General features: G+C 42.9%; 1 protein-coding gene and 1 long non-coding RNA gene across 3 annotated transcripts in view; one reads left to right on the plus strand and one right to left on the minus strand.

Moving 5' to 3' along the window:
- Positions 1–3,912, plus strand: part of nhsa (Nance-Horan syndrome a (congenital cataracts and dental anomalies)) — a 67,037-nt gene extending 63,125 nt beyond the window's left edge. The window contains exons 8-9 of the mRNA XM_085447490.1: positions 619–742; positions 825–3,912. Of these exons, the coding sequence (XP_085303616.1) occupies positions 619–742; positions 825–1,449 (749 nt within the window). The 3' untranslated portion in view covers positions 1,450–3,912. The remainder of the gene's footprint in view (positions 1–618; positions 743–824) is intronic.
- Positions 1–10,525, minus strand: part of LOC146680284 (uncharacterized) — a 76,914-nt gene extending 66,389 nt beyond the window's left edge. For both annotated transcript variants that reach the window (XR_014917839.1, XR_014917838.1), the window contains exon 1: positions 10,469–10,525. This is a non-coding gene — a long non-coding RNA (uncharacterized LOC146680284). The remainder of the gene's footprint in view (positions 1–10,468) is intronic.
- Positions 10,526–17,308: the final 6,783 nt, after the last annotated feature.

Raw genomic sequence — 17,308 nt, forward strand, 5'->3', positions numbered from 1 at the left:
TCTGTGTGCCTGTCTGGACTTCCTCCTGTGACACAAAGCTGTGTGTGTGTTTGGGTAACTGGTGATTCTGAATTACCTGTAGGTTTGGATGTGAGACTGTGTGGTTATCTGCCTCTCTCTGCTCCTGTGAGGGACTGGCAACCTGCTCAGGCTGATATGATGTACCCTTCATTTTGCTCTGTGACTGCTGGGGTAGACTGCAGCCCCTCTGAGACTGTAAGCTGGATAAACATTTAATAAAATGGGTGGATGGAGGTCAATTCTGCCTGTTTTTGTCCCTAAGTTCTTCCAATTGTGGGAATATTCTCTGAAATAGGATTTATGGCTCAAAAAATTGCTGACCCCTGTAAAGGATCATAGAGCTTGTTAATTGTGAATAAAAGTTCTAGGATGGAGGTGCAAGATAAATTTTAAGGGTGCGGAAACGATCTTTTTTATGTATGTAAACTGAATCTCTTCTGTAATTTTACTTATACAAAAGCTGCTGAAACTTGATATATCTAATAATTGAATGAGCTTTTTGAACAAAACAAATTATGAAAAATTGCTAAATGGTTGGTTAGTGTGGAATATACAGGATGCAGTATATTCATATGTGTGAAATGTTCCTGTTAACAGACTCCACTCTCAGTGACAGCACTCTGTCCTCAGTGCATGATGAGTCAAGGCCAGAGGATGACACCGTGTTTCTGTCCCCCACTAAGTCTCGCACCACTGAGGATTTATTCGCTATGATACACAGGTTAGTATCTTAGATAGATAGGATTTTGTTTGTGTATACTCAAAATGTACAGAAATTCTTTAATCAATGTGGTCTTCTTCAGGTCTAAAAGGAAAGTGTTGGGGAGAAAAGACTCTGCCGAGTTGGGTGTGAGGAATCGCCTCGGTGGCGCTTCGGGGAACACGCCACCTAACAGCACTGCAAGCTCCCCTATCTCTGTGGCATCACCTTCCTCCGCTGTGACCCCACCTGGCCTGCACAGAGTCCCCGGTCCCATTTACAGGAATGCAAAAAAGTCCAGCACCTCCAACGAGGAGTTCAAACTACTGCTGCTTAAGAAAGGAAGCCGCTCCGACACTAGTTACCGCATGTCAGCTACAGAGATCCTCAAGAGTCCCATCACCCCTAAATCACTTGGAGACACTCTAATGGAGTCACCCATACACCCCGACGACAACACCTTCCCTCAGCAGCAGCCCCAATCAGGACAAGACCACCTTTCCAGCCCCTACTTGAAAACCAACGCAGAGGGCTTTTCACCGAAATCCTTCCATACATCTGCGGCCTCAAGGCAGGGACGCTCCAGGATCCCACCACCTGCCAACAGCAGCCGCTACAGCATGCGCAGCAGGCTGTACTCAACGCCCATGCAGGCCATCTCTGAGGGTGAGACAGAGAACTCGGATGGGAGCCCTCATGACGACCACTCATCGCAGGGCTCCACATAAAAAAAAAGCAATAATTAAGTAATTTTATTAGTTTACAGCAAACAGACAAACAAAAAAAGATGGACCAGAATGAGGAGAGAAGGAGAGAAAATTAGACGAACGTGAACATTTTTTAAAGAAAATCATAAATTTAGTAATTGATGGTGTTTTATACAGACTGCATTTCTAAGAAAACATCTTTATGAAATGAACAGTTGGCTCTTGTTTTGCGTCTGCATTATATGGAAAAATATGATTTACAAACCGGAAAATCTTCTCAGTTCTAAATTTAAACGGGGACCTATTTTTCTTTTCTTTATTTTCTATCATATATGTATGGAATTTTGACTTATTAACTCAAAATTTTAAGAAAAGTAACTCCAAATTTAGAGTTAGCTTTGCCAATCAGTAATCTACGTGAATGACGTCATTTTCTTGTTAACCAGAAGGATATGGCGAGTTACTAACTCAAAATTTTGAAGAAAAGTAAGTCAAAATGTTAAGTTACTTTTTGAGAAAGATAACTCGAAATTTGGAGTTATGAATACTTTTTTTTTTTGTGTGGCGGAAACAGGCTTCCATATATATGTGATGCTCATAGCAACACATGGCCAGAGTTCAAGGTATAATAATGAGGTCAGTGCACCTAAAAGTAATCTTTTTTGACCTAAAACTCTGTCAGAATTAATGGAGATCCCCAGTATGGTCAGAGGCGGTACCATCCCATATAAAATAAATAAGCATTATTATGAACTGTGAATCACTCTAAGCTACTCTAGAGTCTGCAAATAAAAGTATGGAGCTGGAAATGAGTTTAATAGCTGTTCTGTTAGTTTAAGGCACATTTCCCAAAGTCTTGTAGACCCAACCCAACAACGTAACGTTTTTAGAAATAAGCAAGAGAAGTTGATCTGTTATAATTAACCGTATGTATTCTGTGAATACAATTAGACGGACATTTCCTCTAACCAGTTACATCGAATGATTTTAATACCCTCAAAATGAACATCAGAATTGACAAATGTCAACATTCAGTCCCTATTCATATTTCCTGTAAACAGAATTGATACTATGTATATTTTACTCAGTTTGTCATATACTAAATTATATCAAAGCTTATTATTAGAATATTTTAACATACTGTACATATAGCAAGAAATGGTAGACGTAATTATTGGTGAGACAGGAAGTGTCAAAGCCGAGCACTAACTTGACAATCTCGTGAGACAAGAAAGGAGCAGGTGTTAACATGGGACATGAAAAAGTGATCAAAAAGTTCGAGGCAGGGAACTCGGAGAGCTGGAAAAGAATGCTGAAGTCATAAAGAAAAACTTACCAATGGTCATTTCTGGTTTGCTGACATGATGTGTTTATGCATTGTCGAAAGAGGCAAGTGGAAAGTACTCAGAGGATCAAATATGCCTTATTTTATCCAACAGGAGAAAATATGTGATGAAGCAGCTAAGGTCACAGCAAGTTGAGTGTTTTTGTGAGATTTTTGATTGTATGGTTAAATATGGAGCCGGGTTATTAAGTCTCTTGAAAAGAGAAATGTCTGGATTTGGCATTTTCTGCCCCTCAATATTCAAAAAAATATAACTTCTATATTTTCTGTCTCAAACCAATCTAAATATATTTATTTTTATAACATACACAAAAAACCTTTGATCAAAAATATGCAATGAAGTGCTGGAATTTTTATTTTTTATTCACATACTTATTTTGTTCATAAGAGATGTGTTTTAGATCTTATACGAGACACTGGTTACAGAGACAAATTGGAAACTTAATTATAAAATTTCATTAAAAATGTAATTAAATGCCAAAAATATAAATGTAAGGTTTTGGTTGTAACCCTGGTATATTTTAGTCCCATGTATTCACCATAATTTTATAAGTACATGGAGCTTATTGGAGTGATGGTACTCAAACATTATGCAAAACTGGCAGAAGCCTTGTTCTTCCCTGTAGGTATGCTGTCAATACCCTTTTAATTTTCATATTAATAACACTATATAACAGGGTACACAATGAGTTAAGTCTGTGAACCTTCATTCCAACTTTTTTGTTTTTTTCCTGCACTGACAAAATGATGTTTGTGAAGTTTTTTTGTCTCTTGCTGTACCTGGAGATATTTATAGATGTGTACATGCAGCTGTTTCCCTTAATAATATTCACACCCCGAGGATGCTTTAGGAGTGAAGTACAGGAATGCTTCTACCAAAGGCTAAAAACACGTGGTGGCATTGAACTGTTGTCGTTTACTTGACTGAAATGTTCTTGAAAACAAACCAATAATAAAGAACTAAACTTACGGTACTAGATGCATTTCATCTAGATACAGACCAACCTCTGTATACAGTACTTGTAGGTTTTAGTGGGGGTTTTTGTACAAACTTGTAAATTAAATAACGTTTTAGAATTGTTACAAAGGTTGTTGAATTGCTTCTTATGTAAAATAAAAAAACATGTTTTTAAAGTTTACATTAATTTCAGACCTTTGTATATTTTTGAGCTGTGGAACACGTTGTCTTGTATTTATTTTTTAGTAAGCATTCTTGAAATCCCATAGTAAATCCTATCAAAGCCAACTGCTAGCACAACAGGCTGCTTAGCAAATGTGTATAAAAAGATGAATAAATGTGACTGCTTTGAAAATGTCTCATGTATCTTTAATTTCTGGCTACTTCAGATCAAAATACCAACCTTTCTTCACGTGTTGCACTCTTACAACACAGCCTGTCTGATAGACTCACGAGCCCCTTCGTCATTAATACATCATGTTGAGATATTTTTATAACACATTTCTATTCGACTTTGCATTAGGGTTAGGGTTAGATATAGTTACCTACTCTTTGGATGTTTAATGCCCGTTTATCCATACCATTAGTTATTTACAGTATTTCATAAAAGTGAGTACACCAGTCCGTGAGTCGTTTGGTACCGGGCCGCAAGAGTTGAGGCTCAGGTGTGAAATTTATGTTTTTCAGGGTTTTTATTGTTATTTTTTATAGTTTTTATCGTTAACTCGGTTTCCCTGGGTCTTTTCCCGTGTGTTATGAATAAATTTTCTTTTTTTTTTGTACCAGTACTGGTTTTATTTTGTTCTATTTATCCATGACACTGTAAAGGTCTGCCCGTGAAAATATTGTCGGACATAAACCGGTCCGTGACGCACAAAAGGTTTGCTGGTATTTTTGAAATCTTTTATTTTTAATCAAATGTTTATCTTGCTATTTATGTCAAACATTAATCTATACTGTCAGCAATTTCTGCCATACACACCTATAGAAGTCACACATACACCTAAAATATATATATTTTTATTTATAATATAGGTATATATTTTAGCTGTTTGTCCCTTGTGTTTAGCTAAATACTTAATTAGCTTCTCTTCACTGTTAGCCAAAAATATCAGCTGCTAGCCATTTAAACCTAATACATTTTAATATTTTATCACTATTTATAGCTAAATAGTTCAACTTTTTATCCATTAAGCCAAGCTAGCATTTTTAAAAATTATTTTTGTCTAGTTTATTCACAGTTTTAGCTTGTTTTTAGGGAACTGTTAGCTTTCAACTGCTAGTCATACTTTGTCAGGGCAAGCAAGGCATCTATTTCTATATTATCAGTATTATCTAAATGTAATGTAAAAACCTCCCAAAGTGAAAGCCTCTTCTTGCATTTCAAACACTTTTGACATAAAGCAGTTCCCCTGCTTACATCCGTCTTTTAAATTACTGCCATCTGTGGCCCCAAGCTTGCTTCTGATTCTACTGGAACCACCAGTCTATGATGGTTATGCCCAGGTACCATCAGTAAAGCCTTAAGGTGGGTGAGCTATGAGACCTGCAGCTGGTTGTTTATGTAAATCTACGTGGTGCCTGACAATGAAAGGTAAAAAGAAAGACCTCCTAGTAAATAACTTGTGTGCTTCTATAGCCAAATATAAACAGTTGGGATGAAAGTTAGCTCAAGCCACAACTTCCAAGCTAGCAAGACGTATCTGTTCATGCTAGCATTAACAGTGCCTATACACATACGCAGCACACACATACCGCATATGTCAAGGTCTGCGGAGGCAGACCGTGCGGAAAGGTGTGTGGTGGACCCAGGTGCGAACACAAACGAGGATGCGGGAGTGGATTCCAACCAAAACGAGCCTTTTATTATGGCTGAAAAACTCATGGAAAAGAACAACAAAGTAACTGAGGGAAAACCTGAACATAGACTGGGAAACTATGACTCTAATGAGATTTAGACTGCAAAATACAAACTATGGCTGGGATACTATGACAAAGGGTAGGGGAGATAACACAGACGACGCGAGACAGACTGTATGAAACACAGAGACTAAATACACATGAGGGATGATCAGGGGAAGTGGCCACACATGGGAACACAGCTGACACACATGAACTTAACGACAGGACAGGAGGAGTGAAACTGAATACACTGACCGTGAATACAGACTTTCAAAGTAAAACAGGAAACATGGAGATTAGACAAGACACATGAACCGGGGAGACGTAGTACAGGGGAGATGACATAACCACACGAAGGGCAAGGGAGACTTAATACACGGGTAGTATGTACAAATGGCTGGACTGCCTTAGTGACCCTAAACAAAGAATAAACATCAAAATAGGCTAAAAACACAAAACACTGGGTCGCACGACCCAGGACCATGACAATACCCCCCCCTCAAGGGCTGGCTCCCGACAGCCCAAAACCGAGAAACCAAACAAAAACAGAAAAACCCCACCCAGGGCGGGAGGCGGGGGACCAGGACGGAGGGACCAGAACAGGAAACAAAACGAACAACAGAACACACAGGAGCACAAGACCAAAGTCAAAACAAAGTTCAGGGGGCCGACCCAGAGCCCACAGGCACAAGAGTACACGGGTCACATGGTCGGGGGGCCGACCAGGCGGGCGGCACAGGTGACAGAGCCGGTCCGGAGGCCGGCCGCGCGGAAGGCAGCGGCGGCGACGAAGGCGACGACGGAGCAGTTCAGGGGGCCGGCCGCGCGGAAGGCAGCGGCGGCTCCCAAGTGTCAGGCGTACCGGCCGACGCTGAAGCAGAGGCTGGCCCAGGCGACGCTGAAGCACAGGCTGGCCCAGGCGACGCTGAAGCGGAGGCTGGACCAGGCGTAGCAGAAGCACCGGCGGAGGCTGGACCAGGCGAGGACGAAGACTCGGATGAAGCTGGACCAGACGAAGCACAGGCTGAAGCAGGACCAGGCGACGACGAGGCGGCCGCAGGTGGCGGCTGGACAGGCTCCTCGGGCCCTCCAGCTGACGAGGCATGAGGCTGAACGGGCCCCTCGGACCCTCCAGCGGAGACAGGAGGCGGAACGGGCCCCTCGGACCCTCCAGCTGACGAGGCATGAGGCTGAACGGGCCCCTCGGACCCTCCAGCGGAGACAGGAGGCTGAACGGGCCCCTCGGGCCCTCCAGCTGACGAGGCATGAGGCTGAACGGGCCCCTCGGGCCCTCCAGCTGACGAGGCAGGAGGCGGAACGGGCCCCTCGGGCCCTCCAGCTGACGAGGCAGGAGGCGGAACGGGCCCCTCGGACCCTCCAGCGGAGACAGGAGGCGGAACGGGCCCCTCGGACCCTCCAGCGGAGACAGGAGGCGGAACGGGCTCCTCGGGCCCTCCAGCTGACGAGGCATGAGGCTGAACGGGCCCCTCGGACCCTCCAGCGGAGACAGGAGGCGGAACGGGCTCCTCGGGCCCTCCAGCTGACGAGGCATGAGGCTGAACGGGCCCCTCGGACCCTCCAGCTGACGAGGCATGAGGCTGAACGGGCCCCTCGGACCCTCCAGCGGAGACAGGAGGCTGAACGGGCCCCTCGGACCCTCCAGCTAACGTGACGTGAAGCGATTGTGTCGCCGCAGGGTGCCGGATAGGCACACCTGGGAGTCCAACAGCAGATGCAGGACAAACAGTTATGTAGGCCCCTGGCTGGACTAGGAGCTGAGGAAACACAGGCTGCTGAGGCACAAACCCAGAGAGAGAGAAAACAGGTAGAACACAGTCTATAGGGCTTAACATCTTGGCATGAAAAACCGTGAAGTGAACAGTGGTAGGGACCACCAGTTCAGAGCCAGCAATCATTAGGTTCCCAGAGTCTGCATCAGTCCAAGGTGGCTCGCAGGTTACTGGCCCAGTCTCAGTAATCCTAGGAGAGGCCAACATAAGCTGGTTGGACTTAACCGATGGTAGTGTGCGGCTCAGAGGAGCTGGTTCAACCATACGGAAAACAAGAATTGCCACTCGATCCACAAAAACAAGGCTTAGATCATCAGGAGCTAACTCCTGAAAAAACAGTAAACACACAGGTATGGACCTAACCAATGTCACCGTGGTAGCATGACTGTGGTGTGTTGGATGGATGTGTTTGTTGGAACCTGCACCTGCAGTGATCTGTGGCGTCAGAGTGATGACTATATTGAGTGGAGAGACAGATACAGGCAAAACGGTACGTAAACCATTAACTGAAGCAGGTGACACTTCAGGCTGAGAGTGAGTGGTTACAACATTGTTCGAGGCTAAAATCTTATCCAGTGACGAGTTCACAGAGACAGGAGAAAACGGTGTCACATTAACCCTGATCTCAGCCTCCATCTCCTGAGTGGAGGTACTGGTGCTGGAGCAAAACAGTTCAGAATCACCCTGTGTATGACCTTCAGGAAGACAGAATTCATATTGTGACGTTACACAGTCCAGGTTACCATGATCAGCATTTATGTTTTCATCTTGACAGGTTAGTGTGAGTTCATGATCGGCGTTCACCGTTTTCAGTTCATTAAACACAAGAGTAGCAGGGAAAACAGGATCACTAGTCATGTTACACTTTAATCCATGATTTGCCAACTCTGCAATATCCTTGCTTACTGTGGCTTCAGAGGGCCCCGGAGTTGAGAAAACACAGTTCTTGAGGTCAGGCTCAAAAACAGATAGCTCAGACTTGGATGGAACCTCAGACATGGTAAAAGACACAAAAGGAAACACCTTCACCCCACTACTCACACTATTACCCTGAGAATCAGTGGAAGTCTCTTTCAGTCTATGTGTAGATTTTGTGGTCCCTGCAGGATTGAGTGAAGCAGTCATGATCGGCTGAGAAGGACTGTCCCTAGCCTGTGGCTTGGTGAATAGCTCATTGCTAGCCATATCACCGGCTAAGTCTGTAGTTACTTCACATGCCGCCCGCTCAGAGGAAACTTGGCTTGACAGAACAGGTTCACTCACCTCCGAGCATCGGGTGATGCGGTGACGACGCGAACGCCGTTTTTTCTTGGCCGTGGGCCCCGTTAACGTGGAAAGTGGAGCCTCCTGCGGTGACGCAGAGGCTGAGGAGGCGAGTGTTGGCGGAGCGTCAGGCGGGAGCTCCTGGCAACTCCGGGGGCCCCCAAAGGCCAGGCGTGTCCCGCGGAAAATCTCACCGTAGTGAGGAGCGAGCCCTGGCTTCCCCCGTTGCTCCTCCAGTTGCGCGCATGCGGCGCTCTGCCGCTCCTCGAGGTCGAAATCCATTACCTCCACAGCTATGGCAAGCCGTTAGAGCCATAGCCTCCTCGTGTCGTTCAGTGGAGGGCGAGACATGCCGTAGCGATGAGCGACGGCGACGTGAACGCCGCTTCCGTCTTGAAGTGGACGCGGATGGAACTTGGTTTTCTATGGTGACTGGCTCCTCGTCTTCCGACCACATCCGCGCCAGAAAGGAAGCGGGAGAAGAGTAGTCTGATCGAGGCAGCGAGGACGGGCGGCCGGTCCGAGGCGGGGCGGCTGGCGGAAGCTCCTCCTCGGAGATAAGCCAGGGCTTCCAGCGTAGCTCATCCTCCCGATACGCTCGCAACACCTGCTGCCGCTCCTCCTCACCGAAGTCAACAGCCTCGGGTATCTCCGTGCAGGCAGGCGGTGGCGAAGATGCGGAAGCTGATGAAGTGTGAGCCAATGGTGTGTCCGTGGTGAGCCTCACCGTTCCGACTCTGACCGCCACTGGCTCATGAGGCGGCGGGGCAACGGCGCGATGGCACGGCTCTGGTGAAGGTGCACGCCCACCGGGCCGCTGCTGCTGCGGACGGAGTCGGAGAGCGGAGACGAGAAGGTCGCTGACGAGGGGGTGCAGCGTCTCCCATAACCAGGGGAACACAGACACGCACACCCCTACCTGGCGGGCGAACTCCTCCCGTTCCTCCTCACTGGAACAGTGCAGCCACTTGTCGCATAGCGACTCCACTGTCCGGACAATCTCCAGTCTTTGTGTCGCTGGGTCCGGCATGCTCGCGTCGTACTGTCAAGGTCTGCGGAGGCAGACCGTGCGGAAAGGTGTGTGGTGGACCCAGGTGCGAACACAAACGAGGATGCGGGAGTGGATTCCAACCAAAACGAGCCTTTTATTATGGCTGAAAAACTCATGGAAAAGAACAACAAAGTAACTGAGGGAAAACCTGAACATAGACTGGGAAACTATGACTCTAATGAGATTTAGACTGCAAAATACAAACTATGGCTGGGATACTATGACAAAGGGTAGGGGAGATAACACAGACGACGCGAGACAGACTGTATGAAACACAGAGACTAAATACACATGAGGGATGATCAGGGGAAGTGGCCACACATGGGAACACAGCTGACACACATGAACTTAACGACAGGACAGGAGGAGTGAAACTGAATACACTGACCGTGAATACAGACTTTCAAAGTAAAACAGGAAACATGGAGATTAGACAAGACACATGAACCGGGGAGACGTAGTACAGGGGAGATGACATAACCACACGAAGGGCAAGGGAGACTTAATACACGGGTAGTATGTACAAATGGCTGGACTGCCTTAGTGACCCTAAACAAAGAATAAACATCAAAATAGGCTAAAACACTGGGTCGCACGACCCAGGACCATGACAGCATATTCACAGCATGCAGTAAAGACAGGCATAATTATGACAAAAATGAACTTAAAACACACTCAGAAACATCAGGGTAGATAAGGTATAATTAATGTTGGAAAAACATTATGCCTACCTCTTTCACAGGGGAATTGTAGAAAAAGGGAGAGGCCAAACAGGTACCCCAAATTTATAGGGTTGCACCATAGAAGAAGAACAGGATGGGGAGGGGTTCTAACTGATAATGAAGATAACTACAGGCTTGGAGGTCCTAAAAGTCAGTTATACCAGGAACAGTGTAGGGTTTAGAACACATTTTGTGTAATTATAACAAAATATAATTTATGACCCGGTTACATTTACACTTTTATGGTAATTGTGGACAAATCTCTGGTCTTTCAGGGAAACTGTTGGGAGACTAGCATGTTGGACAAGCTGCCATGGGATTTTCTTTCACAGCTCTGAGATTAGTTGCCATCTGCCATCAGACCCACTCAAAGTGTTTTTGAAATGCCTTCAGTGTATCTGACAGTTCATAACACCTATGTAGGACAAATGGCTTTTTATCTAGTTGAAGTGAAGACAAATACATTTTGTTATAAAAGTAAAAAAGCACTGCAGAGTTTGACTATAACAGTGTCTAACTGTCTTCATATCCAAAACACATGTTTGGCTTTTAAAACCAAATGCATATTTTAGATGACTTGAAGCTTCTATACTTTATGTTTTTTGCTATGTTTGCCTTTGCTTCTTAACTGCAATGTTGGGCACCAATATGAGCTCACCTGTTTCAGCAGGTAAGCCATGTTCTGATGGCTTTAGATCCAGGGCTGAAGTTCTCCTCAGACCATTTTCTGTCACCCATCATTACTTTCTCCCCACTTTCTCATCTACCCTCAGGACATTTTTTTGCATGTCCAGTAAATGTGCCAACTTCTAGACTTCATGAGGTCTAAAAGAATGACAAGGCTATATTTTACATATTTGCCTCCAGGTTTTACATATAGAACGGTGCACAGGGCACTGTTAGCATTGTTGCCTCACAGCAAGAAGGTCCTGAGTTCAATTCCACCATCAGGCCAAGGTCTTTCTATGTGGAGTTTACATGTTCTCCCCATGTTTGCGTGGGTTCTCTCTGGGTACTCTGGCTTCCTCCCACAGTCCAAAGACATGCAAATGGTTGTCTGTGTCTATGTGTTTGCCCTGTGACAGACTGGTGACCTGTCCAGGTTGTAGGGATAGGCTCCAGCCTCTTTCCTGATATCTTTGAACCAGATTGCTGAAATCTGGGTTCATCACTCCATAGGACATAGTGCCACAAAGTTTCAGTTTAGTTCTTTTGCTGAAACCATTTCTGATGAGTCTTCAGTGAGCAGATGGATTCACTGAAGGGCCAGATGCATCTCTCACGTCTTTTCTAGATTTAAAAAAAAAATCTTACAGACACGACTTTCAGATAGTGTTCATGTGCTGTATATAGCTTTTTAGGTCGGACACTTATTTGGAGCATCACTTGTCCAATTTCCTCAAATTGTTTAAAAACATACTACTTGATGTCATTTTTATGCTTAAATTATTCATAGAGTCTGAAACTGGTCAAGTGCAAGAAGTGTACTGAAAATGAGTGGAGAATGGAGCCAATGTTCAAAGAATGACCTGTAAAGACTTTCAGCAATCCCAGAGAAGTAGACCTTTTTAAAAATAAATAAATAAAAGAAAGTCTCTATCCTTAGAAGCAAAATATAAAGAAATGAAGGTTGGCTCAAGGGTTTTGCACACTACTGTATATCTCAGGATAAACCTCTTTAAGCATATCATCGTTTTTTAAAGAACAATGCAAAACATCTCAAAACAAGATAAAGGGAAAAAAATCAGCCTTTGACATAGCAATAAATTTTACAAATCTATTAAATGAATTAATGAATAAGAAATAAAGGAAGCAAAATGATAAAGCATGCTTGAAAAAGAAAAGTGATGACAGGGAGATCATATTTAAAAGCAGCTTATTTCAGTAAGAGGGAGCTTTTTCCAGCTTCCTTTGAATTGCCAGTAAAAAGGATCTGATCAGAGCTTCTTACACAATTTGAAGAATGAGAAAAAAATAGTTTCAGATGATACGGACAGTTAAAACATTAAAAAATAAACTGATATCAGTGTTGTTGTGATATATCAAGAAATAATGCACTACTGTCCTTTTCAAAATAGGAATCGGACTGAATCCCTGGCGTCTAGAAGCTGGCTGTAGAGGTGGTAAAGCAGGCAGAGATCTGAAGACCTGGAGGTGGAACAGGAATGGGAGTCTGAAAAGCAGAATAACAACAACATACATTTAATATACATAAAACTGAAGCTGATTGGTTTCTAGAAAGTGGGAAAGAATCTTATTGGAGCAGAGCATTTCCACAGCATGTCTTTCATCCTGTCTTCCTTCTCTCACCCCAACCGGTCGCACCAGATGGCCACTCCTCCCTGAGCCTGGTTCTGCCGGAGGTTTCTTCCTGTAAAAGGGAGTTTTTCCTTCCCACTGTCGCCGAAGTGCTTGCTCATAGGCGGCCATATGATTATTGGGATTTTCTCTGTATGTATTATTGTAGGGTCTACCTTACAATATAAAGCGCCTTGAGTCAACTGTTGTTGTGATTTGGTGCTATATAAATAAAATTGAATTGAATTGGATGTCGATGACGAGACTGAGTATTATGGCGTGGGAAAGTGAAACTGATGACAAGAATGGAATAGTGGCTTTATTTCATTGCATACTAAATAATAAAGCAGCACAGATTTGTCGTGATCCTAATTCTGATTTTGATTTTTGAACCTTTTGGGTTGTTTGCTTTCCCTGTTGGTTGTCCTTCTGTGTTAGCCCTGCGATAGACTGGTGACCTGTCGTGGGTGTTGGCCTCTGACAGCTGGGATAGGCTCTATCCCAGCTGTCAGACTGATAGATGGATGGCTTGTTATAATTTAATCTTATTTTGGAGTCTAATTTGTTCCCTCAGTGTTCCCTGTCTTATCCTCTTGTGTCAGCTCCACTATGTTAAGTTCATTCATGTGTCAAGTCTAATCTGATTTATTCTAATCAGATTTGACTTTTGATTCTATAGACAGAATTAAATCAAAGCTAATTTATGTAATTCTTAAAAGAAATACCCAGATAAGTGACCATAGGCCTTTCAAGATGAATAACCAAGTGCCTAGCCTGCAGGTGTCTTTATCTCCATTTCTACTCTCATCATGACCTGTGTCAGGTGTGGTCTGGACTGTGTGAATAGTGCATTCTAGGGGTTTATTTGAGATGAACACTAGAGGGAGTTCTTCATCTGAGTCCACAGCAGGATGTTCTCTGGGTAATTCAATGCAAATTGAGTGTAAATTTCACGTAGGCCTCTTTGTGTCCCATCTGTGATCATTTTAAACATCTGAATGGGTCTGCACATGTTTCCCTATGTATGACAGATTCAGCTCTTAGCTGCAGTTCCTAACAGGCCATATCTCCATATGTTTTGTCACTTCCATGGTCATGAGCCAGCTCCACACTCAGAGCTTTAAGTTCCTTTGTTGCTCTGGCTAATGTCAGACGGGCCCGTGACGGACAAAAACGACTTGTTCTCGGTCACTGCGCGTCAGCTGAGCTGAGATTGTGAGTGAAGGATTTTTTTTTTTTTTAAAAAGGTAAACAAAGCCTTGGACTGTTTGGGTGCCCATCAAAGGGCATGCTGACCAAGACCTCGATTAACGCTGGAGACATGATGGCTTGGCGTGACTGGTGTGGGGAGAAATCGAGTATTTTTGTTCTCAAGGGAAATGTGTGGGATGTGTCACAATGTCACTGAATAGCGTGAGCAGAATAAGACAATTTTTTTGGTTAGACAGCATCTTTCCATGAGGAACTGACCTTCGAGCTTTTATGTCTGACTAAAGTCTGAGATCTCTCACTGTCTTTATGCTGAACATCAGGCTTTGTGTCATTATTTGCCCTCTGGTTCTACAGACAGTACAGTAGACACTGTACACGGCTCAAAAAGAAAATGCCAGCCCAGAATGCTTTTTTTTTTTTTAAATCTTTGTTTAATTATGAAGAGAGAGGACAAAGGCAAGCAAAGACCTCCAAAAGAACATACACGCATTTACAGCTCACTGCAAATGTAAGAGACTGTGTGAAGATTCAGACATTAATAGACAAATAAGGAAGCCCCTGGCCTAATAGTTTATTGTAAAAGGAAGGCATTTTTTTTATTCATTTAACACAAATATATTATTTTAAACTGACTTTTTGAGATTTACATAATAGATATTTGTAGTTTTATCGTGCAGCAGTATTTGTGTAAATACCCTGCTGTAAAAAAGATATCTGTCTCTGTAAAGGTGTCGTCAGATAGGAACTGAAGCACCAACTGTGCAAATGTATGCTGTAAGCAGCTGCCAGTAGTTTTAAATTTTATCTTCCTCATAAACCTGGTTCATAAAGCAGTCAGGTTTGCATAACTTTTCCACAGAAGCATTTACATGTTATATAGATGATTATTTTCATGCAGCCTCTTTGTGCATTACATCTGAATGCATCTAGTGCATAGACACTGTAAAAGATGGACATAGCTGCCATGATGTCACCCAGTGGTTAGTGAAGTCTTGTTATGAAATCTCGAGTCGAGGGGTTTTACAACCTTTGTGTCTGGAAACTGGACATGACGTTGTCTATTTGTACCTGGAAGCTACATCCATCGTTTATTCTACATATGATCAATCTTCAATTTTATGGTAACTTGGAAGTGCCGTATACTGCACTGCCTCAGTAGCTCGAGAAAAGCATATTTTAGCTAATCCGGAACTCAAAATCTATGCTAATCCTAACCCTAAAGGGAGTGGCATGACTGTGCTTTGGTTCTATGACAAGACTTCAAAACCTACTTTGCAGTCAAAATATATGCAGTACCCAGCAATGCTGAGTACTCCTGTCTGTGTTTGTGCTGCTGTCAGTGCTTTCCTTTAGACTCTGCCCTGGAGAACTTTCTTGCAGTCAAATGAAATCATCTAATCTCACCAGCGTCAGCTTGTGCTTTTTTTCTTGATCTGTAACAATTGTTGTTTTTCACTGACGCTTTCTTCTCCAAACCAACCTTTCAACCAATCAGTGTTCTGCCTAAGCATAACATCTTCAGCATCCAGCTACACCCTATTTTTTAGGGTTGCACGTCTGTATTTGTTGCAGACCCATTATCCTACAGTCTGCATAACCAAATACCTATACAAACAGACACAAACGCAGTATCATAAATTCATTTTAACTCTAGATGGGGCACCAATAGCTTGGCGAAAGTAAAGAGCTTGGCTGCTTTCACTCAGACCTTAGCTGCAGTTATTAGCATGTCATATCCCTTCACAGTCTTTGTTTTAAGTCCTTTTGTTGCTCTGCGAAATATGTGAAAACTGTCATAATGGAGAAAATGCCTTGTTCGCAATCAGCGCTTGGACAGCACACGACTTGTAGTTATATAGTATGTATATAACTGCAACCAATGTAGGCAGATAATTTTTAAAAACATATCCAGCCTTTGTTTGGGATTATAATTGTGTATACTTGTAATGAGGTATGTTGAGGCATATTTTTCTAGTATGATCTACACAGAAACTTGAAGAAAAATACCCCAAAGATGTTTCCTTCAGATGGCGAACTCTCTTATATTCATTGTTCCAGCTTTGGTACTGATAGGAGAGCTACAGCATGTGAACAACACATTCATCTCATGTGAGTAACACTGACTGCAGACAGAAGGGGGGAGAGGGCACATCGAGGAGGTAACCACACCAAAGTCACCATCATGCCACCAGGGTACATTGTGAGGCTCATTAAAGTGCATTAAACAACATCCCTGCGGAACAATGAGAGGCCCTGGGGCCCTAAGGCAGAGCCCGAGGCTGGCTGGGACTGATATGGAGACCCAGGGGATCCTGTTCATCCAGGCCTGTCACTACCAGACTCATCTACAGCTGCCAAACTCCATTCTCCTCTGATTCTGTCATCAGCCAGTCAGCAGGCGAATACTGTCTGGAGCTAAAAGAAAGGATAAAACACAAGCCTGTCAGCACTCAGAAAACATGCTGCTGTTCCTATTTGGCTCCTAAATTGTATCTATGGGAAGATTGTGTGGGTTCATGTACAAGCCATGGTACATTGTACGTTTATGATCAAGGTACCACACATTCAGTCATGTCTGTATTTGCTGTTTTTCTTGCCTTGTTATTAAAAAATTAGATTATTATAAACAGTGCTCTCTGTATATTATCAGACATGTACTCGCCTAAATTTCCTGCAAGGTCCCCAGAATTTTCCAGTAAAAACTAAAGTGGATTCATTTAATTGGGAGTGTACTAACCTAGTATCATTTTTCAATATATTGTTTTGGTTGTTGTTCTTTGTTTTGAGCACCATTAGCACAGATGAAAAGGTGCCTATCTGGGCTTGTCTGTTACAATATAAGCATATGCACTGATCCTTATAAATAAGTATTAAATTAGAGAAGATTTATTAGAAAATGTTAGGAAATTATCAGAAAATTTCACACTTTCACCAAGACAAACATGTCTAGACAAACTTATACTGTGTAAAACTGGAAGAATTTTTCTATATTTTTTTTTGTAACTGTTAGGACACGTAATTGTAATTTTAATAATGAAAAAAAAAAGTAATATTATTTATTTTATCTTTGTTTTATCTGTAAAATTACAGGAACACAATATTTAAGCATAAAACATAAACATTACATTAATTTATGAATTCATGTATTTATTTGTTATATTTAGTATTTATTCCATTCATTTTTACCATTACCTAATACTCAAACATAAAAGATTAGGATGTTTATTAGTACGAATGATTAATAATGAGTTAATTATAAGTTAATTATTTATTATTATTTTACGGGTTGTTGTTTTTTACTTTAAGTATTGATTTGTTTGTTTGTTTGCTTGATTCGCT

The sequence above is a fragment of the Copadichromis virginalis genome, linkage group LG23 (genome assembly GCF_057382275.1).
Source record: "Copadichromis virginalis isolate Kocher_CV1m ecotype Utaka linkage group LG23, C_Virginalis_male_GT1.1, whole genome shotgun sequence".
NCBI classification, from domain to species: domain Eukaryota; kingdom Metazoa; phylum Chordata; class Actinopteri; order Cichliformes; family Cichlidae; genus Copadichromis; species Copadichromis virginalis.